The sequence below is a fragment of the Gossypium hirsutum genome, chromosome D13, assembly GCF_007990345.1.
Source record: "Gossypium hirsutum isolate 1008001.06 chromosome D13, Gossypium_hirsutum_v2.1, whole genome shotgun sequence".
Classification (NCBI taxonomy): Eukaryota; Viridiplantae; Streptophyta; class Magnoliopsida; order Malvales; family Malvaceae; genus Gossypium; species Gossypium hirsutum.
In genome coordinates, this window is record NC_053449.1 from 54818975 (window position 1) to 54830761 (window position 11787).

The 11787-nt window shown below is 35.0% G+C and overlaps 1 protein-coding gene across 1 annotated transcript; it reads right to left on the minus strand.

Annotated features, from left to right (window-relative positions):
• Positions 1 to 3838: 3838 nt before the first annotated feature.
• On the minus strand, positions 3839 to 9209 carry LOC107922572 (uncharacterized). The gene is made up of 9 exons (XM_016852665.2): positions 9081 to 9209; positions 8233 to 8891; positions 7597 to 8126; positions 6926 to 6976; positions 6745 to 6852; positions 4974 to 5069; positions 4775 to 4873; positions 4558 to 4617; positions 3839 to 4263 (listed from the first exon to the last, which is right to left on the minus strand). The coding sequence occupies exons 2-9, from the start codon at positions 8846 to 8848 to the stop codon at positions 4195 to 4197; spliced, it is 1629 nt and encodes a 542-aa protein (XP_016708154.2). The 5' UTR covers positions 8849 to 8891; positions 9081 to 9209; the 3' UTR covers positions 3839 to 4194.
• Positions 9210 to 11787: the final 2578 nt, after the last annotated feature.

Below are 11787 nucleotides of genomic sequence, written 5' to 3' on the forward strand. Positions count from 1 at the left end.
ATCGTAGGCCGCCGTCGTATGCTTGTGCCCACTGTTCGAAACGTATGTTATAAAGGTAGTCCGCCCTTTCTGCGTTAATTGAACGTAAAATTGCCAACATCTCGTGAAAACGATCTTTATTTATTTCATACCCTGCCAATATAAGATCATAGCGAATAATTTATACCACTTCTACCAATAAAACTAATTCAAATTGACAAACGAAATAACACAGATATAGACTAAATACCCATGTTGGTCACTTGTCGTCGTTCGCTCTTAGATGGATATTGCCTGTAGTAATTTGAAGCAACGTGTCTTAGGCAATATCTATGGTGTGTGCGCTGTCATAAGCTTCCCTGTCGATCAAATGCAGCTAGTATACCGGTGCCCCGATCTAAAATAACACAGATATCAGGTTGGGGGTACACATGCCTCCTTAACCTAGAGAGAAAGAAATCTCAGTCATCAGACGACTCCCCCGGTGTTACTGCAAATGCAATTGGAAGAATTCTCCCACCGCCATCTTGTGCCACTGCAAGCAATAGCCGATGAGTATGCCTCCCGAACATAAAGGTACTGTCAATTTGTACCAACGGCTTGCAGTATGGAAATGCATTTCGGCATTGCTTAAAGGTCCAAAACAGGCGTTTGAACACTTGGCATCCACGTAGCAATCGGCCGTTGTAGTACGCATGTTCCGTTTCAAGGTCTGTGATGGCACCTGGGACGTATCTCTCTAGCACCTGACACCACTGCCATATTTCATTATATGAGGTGTCCCACCCACTATACATCTTCTCCAACGCCTTTTTCTTAGCTATCCAAGCCTTGCGGTAAGAGGGCGTGTACCCCATTTGGCTACGAATATTGGCAATTAACACCGGCACTAAAGTCCTGGGATCTGCTTTTACCGTGGGTAGTATCAAGCTAGCTAACATAGCTGAATCCATCTTGGGATGATCTTGTGAAACACCTATAAACCGAGTACATTAAATAATGCAACATTGCATAATAAAAGTATTGTTCAGAAACCGTCAATACTATACCTGCAGCACATGTATGTGGACCTTTGTACTTTTTAATCTTCCACAACCCTGTTCTTTTCCTTAACGAGGCGTAGATTTTCCATGAACATGTGTCGTCTTAGACCGCACACTTCGCCTCAAACTTATCAGATTTGGATTTTAACGACGTGGTAGTTAACGACGTTTTTGATGCTATGTTGTTTCAAAGCACCAATAAAACTATCCTTGTTGGTAAACTGATTACCAACTTCAAATTCACTGGAATCTACCTCCGAACTTGTACGATCACGCAACTGGTGTGGTAGATCTAGAAACTCTAACGCATCATCTACAGACAGATCGACATTATGCATGTGGGCTGGAGGTGAGTATGCTCTGAATCGTGGATGTTCTTCTTCATCTGAACTCCTTCCAGCATCTTTAGGTTATGTTGGAATAGGCTTCTGTTCAAAAAATAAGCCAACTTCTGCACCATCCGGCCCGGGCTCTCGAGGTGGATCCACATCGGAGTCATCTTCTAACCCACAATCATCTGCAGCGTACGAGGTCCCCTCACCGGTTGACGTCGTAGGGAGTACGTTATCCCTTCTTCTGGGCATTTGATAACGTCCCCAATTAGATGTAGATTGCCACCCACTAGAACTTGATGTCATTCTCCAGTACGTATTTTCAGCATTAAACGTCGAGCCACCAACGTACATGTCCCATCCACCGACAGAGTGTCTTGCGGGGGATGTGCATTCGACACCGCTACCGAACATGGGTTGTTCCGTATTTTGTAACCCGCTAACCGAGTGTCGGCCAGGGGTCATGTATACATCTCGAACATCGATCGCAAGTACATCAATTGGCGATGTAAATTGTACATATAACTCAATATAAGGTGCTCCACTAGCAAGATGAGTCTGCATCATTGCCTCCAAGCTACGAGCACCTTTTATGTCGAACGAGTCATATGTCACCGGATCAACATAAGAACAAAATCGATACGTGATAGACAGAACTTTCATTAGCGTCGTTCCGAAAATTTTACGCCTAATTCTTTTACGAAGTTCTGTCAAATCTATATTCTGGTTAAAAACCAGTCGCACCGTATTCTCCGACAAAAAACCAACACCATTCTCGGTGTGGCAAGCCTCACCATCGTAGTAAATAACAACACTAATACGTTCACTCATATATGAAACTCTAACCTTCTTAGCCTCTCTAAATTGTTTCTGCTGTGACTTATGCATTCTGAGAACATTTTCTGCCTAATTTATAGCCTCGGCCCAAACATGCTACTGTAGCTAAAGCGCGTCCACAAGGGCGCGATTTTCACAAATTCTTCTCAAATAGCATCCTGCTAGAAGCGATTTTATACTATTTGCTCAGAAACGTCAAAAAAAAATTATTTCATCCATGACCTACTGTAGCAAAAGCGCGTCCACGAGGGCGCAATTTTACAAATTATTCTCAAATAGCATCCTGCTAGAAGCGATTTTATATTATTTGCTCAGAAACGTCAAAAAAAATTATTTCATCCATGACCTACTGTAGCAAAAGCGAGTCCACGACGGCGCGATTTCACAAATTCTTCTCAAATAGCATCTTGCTAGAAGCGGTTTTATACTATTTGATCAGAAACGTCAACTCAAAATTATTTCTTGCCGAACCTAAAAACCCTAAAAAGCCTGAACCCTAAGCCCTAAAAGCCAAAAAAACCTAACGTGGGAAAAACGGCAAAATCGCTTCCCCCGGAACGCGCTACGTGGCGTCAGGATATAGGACGCGATTTGTTGCCATGTCAGCAACTCGCGCTGACGTGGCCGCGATTTCCTGACGCGTACTCTGACATCGCGCTGACGTGGACGCGATTTCCCGAAAAATAGACCATTCTAGTAAATAATTAAATAATGAGCCCATTTCGATAATTTTTGAAAAAAAGGACTTTTTTTGGTAAAATGCCCGAGAAATGCAATATATAAAACCCAATCACAAAGTCCAATGTTTTCAACATTAGATCAATAATTGATGAATCCATAAATTGACACGATTAAAATGATGGCTCAACCGATTATACTAGATTTTTTAATTTTTATTTTTAATCATTTAATAATTTATTTGCTTTGAATCGAACAAGTGATCAAATTAGTCAAACCAAAAATTTGTAGTTTGACCAATTCAACCACAAATTTAGTTTCAAAAAATTGCAAAATCCAAACGAACAAATAATAGCTTTAATTTGTAAAATGTAATTAACATTAGACTAGCATACCTATCTACCACACGCGTATTTGTATAGAAATTATATTTTAAAAGCCACATATTCATATAAAAAGTAACACATATAAAAGACACTTGCAAATTAAATGAATTAAAATCTTATCCATGGTGACACTAAACCAAACTATAATGAAAAATCAAAGTTAGATTCTAATATAAAAGTTGTAAATTTAGTCCTATATATTTAATATGATCAATTTTAAAGACATAAATTTTAATCTCTATACTTTTTCAACTTTATTCCTAACCTAAACAATAATAGTTCAATTCGCTTATCTTGTATCATACTTATAGTTATAAATTTAATCTATATTCAACAACTAAATAATTCCAAATTCCTATACTTTTCGAATTTCAAATTTTCAACTTGACCCGTTAACTAAATTTTTAATGAATGATACGTAAAAATAACAAGTTAATATATCTTTAAACATATAACTATGTTTAGTGCATCCAATTTTAGATATAATAAGACTTAATGTATTTAACAATAAGGAAATTTTAAAATTTGAAAAAAAATACAAAGAAAAAAAATCATCAAATTAAATATAAAAAACTAAATGGTGTTCCACTCCAACCCAATTATGTATTCATATTCGCATATTTTACGACATTTGATACATTCAGATCGTGTAATTAAGGCTAAAAGACCTTTTCCAAAGCACTAATTGGACTTAAAAGAAAAGAACAAAAAAAAGAGGAGAAAACCAAGTTCAGAAAAAGAAAAAAAAATTATCTAAAATATTTAGGCACAAAACCAGAGCCCCGAATTATTTCAAAAGAAAAAAAAATGGTTGAAATGGGTGCTGGGCTATGAAACCAAATACATGGCAAAACATCAAACAATGACAAAACTTTGAAGGGGTTTTTCTTTTCAATTTATCTGATCCAAAATACAGGGTATGAATTGGGGGGGGGGGGGCTATTGCAGCAAGTGTTTCTCAACAACCGTTCTCCCAAACTTCTCCTGAATGTCTTTTGGTGTTTCAACCTGCAAGCACGCATTTTTTATTCTTATGTTATTCAGGCTGCCAAACATAAATTCAATTTAAGGTGTAATCGAGCTTGAATTTGAGGTTTGGCTCAGCTTGAGCTCAATCCCAATTAGGCTCTCATTTAACTAGTAAACATGGGATCCCGTGCAAGACATCTCAATTATTTACGCGCACCAGTCAAATTCAGACTCGACTCAACAATTACCGAGTAAAATTCGAGTTCTTTTAAGTCAAATCCAAATGAGTGGTTTAAACCCTATTCCAATATCTAGGGTGAGTGAGTTACTTACTGCATTGAGGGCTTTAAAAACAGCCTTGACGGTGTTGTGAGGGTTCCTTGAGCCAATAACCTGAGAAGATATATAGTTCAGATTAGCCATTGTAAGGAACCCACCCTATTCACTTCTACATGCAAGTATGAGAAATGAATCTCTAACAATCTTCCAAATGCATGAAAATTCTTGGCAAACATATATGCCCGACTCCGAGTAAAACAAACTCTATTACCTTAGATTTGACATTCTTGAACCCAGCTAACTCCAAAATGTTTTCAACAGTTCTTCCAGCTTTCATACCCGTTGTAGTTTTTGCAGGCCAGAGATAGACCTACCAATGCATATCAAGTTTTAAAAAGAGTGAACAATTAGGACAAACATAGATTGAGATTAAAAATGGCGATGAAAGAAGATAGTTATGCATTGCACACCTTAGTCTTCTTATATGTTGTTTGAATTGCATGGGCTATCGTATGCTCCTCATGTCGTTCAATATAGTGAAGATTCTCAAAGCATTTCTCATGCACCTGTTGGTAAGTTACACAAGTCATGTAAATTTATCGAGCTTCTAACGTTAAAAATTGATTAATGATTTATTCAACATGTTCATGATGGACAATATTGATGATATTATACACCTTTCGAATTAAATTGATTTCACTACTCCCACCCAGACATCATAGCATCATGGTACGAGAGTAACCATATAAAAACCAATCATAAGAAAAAACAGATAACCTTAACAGGGATTTAAATTGCGGTCGCGGTCGCGTTTTCGGTCGCATTGCGTTTATCGCGGTTGCGGACATAACGGATGCTATTGCGGTCATTGCAGGTATCGCGGTCGTGAATTTTACATTACTTATTGTGTATTGCGGGTATAGCGGGTTTCGGCAGTAGCGGTTTCGGACGGTGCCGTTACCGCTATATAACGGCCGCTATTTCGGTAACGGACCGCTATTTAAATCCCTGAACCTTAATATTAGCAAGACTAGGCCCCAAAAGTAGAAACTAGGTCAAGAGCTAGAACAAGGTTTATTTGAAACATACAGCTTTGAACACACAACGAAACATTTACATTATAAGAGTTTCTAGTGTAGCGCTGTACGAGTTTGTTGTATATAAAATCTAAAACATGGATATCGTACTAAACATACACAGAAAAGCTATCAATAAAATGAGAAAATACACGAGGATTTTTAAAATTTTGAATATTCTCAAAATATTAGCAACTGTAATTGTAATTAATAGTCACCTTAGAAAATTTTAGTTTACTGAAAATTCATTAGTTAAAAAGTATTAATAAAAGAAAAATAATGACGTTAAAAGTAAATAATATAAACACATTTGCAAATTTTTTTAATAGCATAAAATTTTAAAAATATATGTTAGAAGCAAATAAAAATTATATTTTGAAGTTTAAGCTTTTTTTATTTTATAGTGGGACTACGAGTATTAAATGAAATAAGATTATCAGAAATTTTGAAAAAAATCACATTTTTAGGTGGAATTTGAAGGAAGTAACTCAAATCCCTTCTTGAAATTATTCACAAATTTTGAAATTCTCCATTATTTTTACCCAAACAAGTAAAACCATTTTGAAAATTTGAAAACCTAGATGGGAATGAAACCCCCCCAAAATTTTCATACAAAGACATCCACATCCATCGTATTTTTTGACATGAATATACGGTTGTGATCCTCCCAATAAATAAGAAAACCTTTAGAAAAAATGAAGACACCGTCACACCTCCATATCCAACGCTCACACCTCAGTCTAACTATCCTAGTAACATAGGTTAAATTTGTAATTTGTACATCAGGACGAACCAGTGTCAAATTTTCATATGCTTTACCCTTATTCCCACTTACATCTCTAATTCGTAGGTCACATCTAACACTCACACTTGAGTTGAATATATTGTAATTTGTACATCAGCACCAACCAGTGTCAAATTTTCGTATCCTTTACCCTTATTCCCACTTAAATTGCTAATTTGTAAAAGGTCATATCCTCAAGCTCATGGCATGTTATATATTATATTTGAGGAAGTCAAATGTAACTGCATACTATGCCTTTTTCAATATTAAAAAGGAACTATACTGGTATAGGGTTAAAAATGTAAAACATGTGTCTGATTCACCTATCGATGAAGAGTGCAAAACTAATGAACAGTACAAATAAAAGCAGTGAACAGTTACCTTTTGAAGTGCAATAGGGACTGCTGGGGCTTTGGCTTTTGCATATCCAACAACACCATGAAAGTTTCCACATGCCATCAAAGCGGTGTACTTGACCACTTGCCCTCCCTGGACAATATCAACTTCAAATGAGTTACATAGAAATCAATCTAATAACAAAACACAGATGACATGAGGTTACCTTTGTTACTTTACAAGTTCGGTTTACATCAATCAACCTCACATCAAAACCCTGCCATCATTCAAAAACAACCCAGTTTGTTACATGCAACACAGAAATGTAATATCAGGAAAGTTTTATCTTTTGGCATTTCCAAAAATGAAATGGGCTTTTCTAAGCAAAACTCCTCATGCACTATCCCATACTCAAGTTCAATTATAGCTATTGAAAAGGCAGCTTTAGACATTGCTCAAATTTCAAAGGAACAGATAACTGCACTGCATAGTCATTACGGCATACCCAAACAAGTAAGCTGGTGTCTATAAAGCACATCACAAGGTCTTTTATACATACATCACATATTTCTCCCATGATGCCAATGGCACTTTTTTAACTTAAATCCTAAATAAACAATGAATATATGCATTCATATAATTTAGAGAATATGAAGAATAAAATCCAGTTAAGGTAGTTCAATAGAATTTTCTCAATGCTATAACCCATTTCATTCTAGCAAGGTAATGACAAATGGGAGTGAAGGAGAAGAAGAACTTCAACTAGCAGAGCCTGCCCATGAAAGGCATGAAATAAGTAAAATATATTAGGTTAGATTCTGTCCCTCAACCATTCAAAAATAACTAAACTGTTTGAACTTGGAAGCAATATAAATAGAGGATATTGTATGCACTTACCTTTCTGTAAAGAGGTGTCCTTTTCTTCTCTGTCAAAGCATTTCTTTCCTCTGCAAGATCTCTGATCTCCTCCTCAAGAAGCTTTCCCTTCCTGCCGAATGTATAATCCAACTCTGCCAGCTTTTCTTCCAGTTTCTTGTCAATAGCATTCAGCTTCTCCAAGAGAATATTATCCCTCTCTTTCATATCATCAAATTCTTCTTCATCCTCCTCATCATCATTGCCTACTATTTTCTTCTCATTCTCATTCTCAAGTTCAGCACCTTCCTCATGATCACCAGAAGGATCAACTTGTTGTTGCTGAATAACTCCATAATTGGCAGGATTATTGGGATCGTAAGCTTCCTTCCATTGAAGAAGCCTCATTGCCCTATTCAATTTTTGCTGAAGGATAAATTTCTCCTTTCCTTCAGCCACCTTAAGTAGATTCATCAAGTCACCAATGACCCTATATTCAAGACGAAGTTTAAAATGCTTTTCCTCAAACTTGTTAACTTTCTCCATCCATTTAAAAGCATCATCGAGTGTCCCTGTCAAGTACAAAAGCGTAAATTTTGTCACCAATATATCAACTAATGAAATTTCATAAATATCACTTATAAATCAACACAATTAAAACAAGACTTGTTCATTTACCCGCCTCACAGAAGTTCTTTAACAGCTGCTCATGCATCTTCTTTTTCTTCTCAAATTGCAATTCCCACTTGTTGTCATCCCTATCATTCTCATCCTCACTATCTTCTTCGGTATCCGAATCCGTGGGGACCTCAAGCATTAGATCAATATCTTGTTCCGTTAACTCCTTCTTTTCAAGCTTGGCTATCAATGGCGTTACACCCATATAATCTTCATTATCCTCTTCATCAATATCCTTTGTATCCAAACCTTTTCTCTTCCTATCCTCTCGTTCTTTCTGCTTCTCCAGTTCTACTTCAGCAACAAGTTCTTCAAGCAGATCATCGATTGCCTCGTCCGATGTAAAGCTTGTAGAGAAATGACATCTCATAAAAGAAAGTGGAGACTTTGGTGTTTGGTGATTGGGAAAATAGGAAAAAGTTGAGATTTTTCGGCAAAATGGGGAATGGGGTTTTAAGAGGGTTTTAGGGATACGATTGCGGAGGCAAGGAGCACTTGAGTAATGGGTGTTTGGCGATGAGATTTTCCGAGAAAATGAAGGCGGAGTTCTAGGAGGGTTCTGAAAGGTCTGGTTAAGGAGCCTAAACCATGAAGATGGCTGTGACTTGGTCGACATTTTCTTCAATATCAAGTTAACAAATGAGAAACATAGAACAAACCTGGCAAAATAGGAGATAGATAATAGTGAGAAAAATATAAGCTAAAATTTCCTGAACAGATAGATAGATGTCTTGGATTTTACACTAAACCTTTGCTTAAAACATTAAAAGAAATATAACAGAGTGAGGGGAGAAACAGAGCAGATAAACATTGTTGAAGTTAAAAGTTTAGGGTTCCAAAATGTTTACCTGGGGGTTAAAGAGGGTGGTGCTTGGTTAGGTCTGTGGTTGAAGGGCAGAGAAGCTGGGACACAGTGGTGGTGCGAGGCTTCTTTGGCGGCCAGGGATCTATGAACACTGATGAGAGTGGGTCGGGAAATTTTAGAATTCTTTTATATATTTTATTTCTTATAAATATTTTTTAGGTGCAATTGCCTTTTAAGTCCCTATATTATAGAAACTGGATAAATGAATCCCTCTATTTTTTTAATCTCTCTTAAATTTATTAATTTAATCCGCATACTATTAAAATAATCAACGAAAACCAACATGGTTAACATTCATTAATTAAAAATTGACCTAACAATTATTATTTTATTTGTATTTCAATTTTAAATAAAATATTTTATTTTCGAAACCATAAAAAGCTTTCAAAATATTAGCTCTGTTAAATAGTAAATGTTAACTTTATCAAAATTTAACAATATTTGATTTCTTTTAATAATATAATGATAACTAATTTGATATGGTCACGTATTCACCAATTTTTAGATATAATTTAATATGTATATATAATATTTACAAATATGGGATTAAATAAATTTCAAATATAAAATATTCATAAATTGTATAAAAGGTTAAAGTATGCATTAAGTCCTTGTACTTTTTTTATGTTTGGAATTTAATATACTTACTTTTATTTTAAGAAATTTAATCCTTCTATGTTTTGAATTTAAATTTTTCTATTAATTTTAGGTTCAGTATAAAAGTAATATTTTAATTGCATGGCTATCAAGTGAGTATTTATTTAATTTCAAATTGTACACCAACAAATTTGACAAAAATAAATTTAATAGTATTAACAATTGAACATGATTTTCCAAATACGAAAAGTAGGAAGAATAAATTCGTGAAAATAAAAGTAAATAGACTAAATTCTAAGTGTCAAAGAATACAAAGACTTAAAGCTTATTTTAACATTATATAAAATGCTCCTCAATAGTGTTCAAAAATTGAAACCAATCATTCAACAAATCCAAAATAACCAAAAAAAAATCATGTAATATATTATACGACGGGCAAATGAAATTGGTAGATCCTATTATCGAAACTAAATTGAATTAGTCCCTTTACTATTAAATAGATCAATTTAATCTTTATATCATTAAAAAAAAGACTAAATTTAAACAAAATTAACATTTACTCTTAACAAAAATGTCATTTATTGTTTAATAAATTTACTATTTCGAAAGCTTTTATGATTCTACAAAAGGAATACATTGTCTGGTAACTATTTGTTACTCAGTAGAAAAATAGAAGAGAGAGAGGCATCCCTTTTCTGATCCTTTCTGCAAAGCTTTGGCTCATGCTACATCGAGTGATGCTCCAATTACAATTGATCTTCGATTGGTCCTTTGCTTGGATGATGCTGCCTGTTCAGCTTTTATTTTGTCTGAGGAACTTTTACCATTTGCTGGTTTTTCAAGCACCTGTGTGTGTGTGTGTGTGTTTAATGTTGTAATCTTATTTCTTCAATTAATCTGACGTCACTTGAAAAAAAAAAAAAAGAAAAAGCAATGGCTCACCTCAATTTACTCATTTACTTCCCAACTCATATTCCTCAATTTAACTGTGTCATCTAGCAATTGAAAATGATAAAATATGTGTTCACCATATTCTTCAACGCTATGAAAATGATAAATTAATCAAATTCATGCTTAAATATTTTAAAAATTATAAATATTAAATGTGGTTCTTTCCTAACAGATCATTCACTTTATTAGCCTTAACACTTCATTTTGGTTTCCTAAGGTAAAACTTTATTCACTTTCTTACCTTGCTCTTCCTTCACATTTCATATTCTATTCACATAAAGTTATAAATCATATACATAAATAAATATCTAAGTATTTATTCAATATAAGAAAATAATATTCACAATTCTTATGATAAAACTATTAGATTTATTTGAAACTTCAGTTACATAATATATATTTATGTATATAATCATATTCCAGAACGAAAGATCAAATCCAACAGCCTGATTCATGATCATCCCTAAAAGCAAAGAAACTGAGGAATTTTTATTACGGATTTATACTATGAAATGCCTGCAACTGCTTGTTCTTCTTCTAGTAATGAAAAACTTCAGACATGAATGATACCCTATTAGTTTCTGTGAAGAGATTACCTCAACCAACGTTTACAGCGCATTCTGCCATGTGAAGGTGATGGCAGGCATGCTTACAGTCATAAAGTTGCACAAAATCTCGATAGAGGCAGCATTCTCAGCGTTGCCTACCAGAGGAACAGAAACAAAAGCCAGAGCATCAAGGTACTTAAAAGTCTTAAACTCCCATCACTCACCACTTCAAGTATTCTGTTCTCGCATCATTTTCCGAAAGCATGTATCTGGAGATGACATAGTCCTGTACATTGCTAGTCGACAAAAATCTTAGCAAGACTTAACACAATATACTTGCCGACTAGGCCCAAATGTGTTATCTGATGTCTTAATCCAGTCCCAGAATTTCCTAACAATGACTCTACAGAACTTATTATTTATCTCAAGTAACAGCATTATGTTGTTCTGAATCTTCATTTTTCTTGAATAATTTAAGCCTGACACACATCTGGACATGGATAGAGGAATATGATACTCCAAAGACTCCAGGTACAAAGATTCACACCCCTAGTCCGAATAACATAGTAAGAGCATACACATCAAAAGGAAAGA

Coding starts and splice junctions, on each gene's coding strand:
- LOC107922572 (XM_016852665.2), bottom strand. CDS start 8,848: ATGTCGACCAAGTCACAGCCATCTTCATGGTTTAGGCTCCTTAACCAG. Junction 6,977..7,596: donor GGACACCTCTTTACAGAAAG/GTAAGTGCATAC, acceptor GAATGATGGCAG/GGTTTTGATGTGAGGTTGAT. Junction 6,853..6,925: donor GAACTTGTAAAGTAACAAAG/GTAACCTCATGT, acceptor GATATTGTCCAG/GGAGGGCAAGTGGTCAAGTA.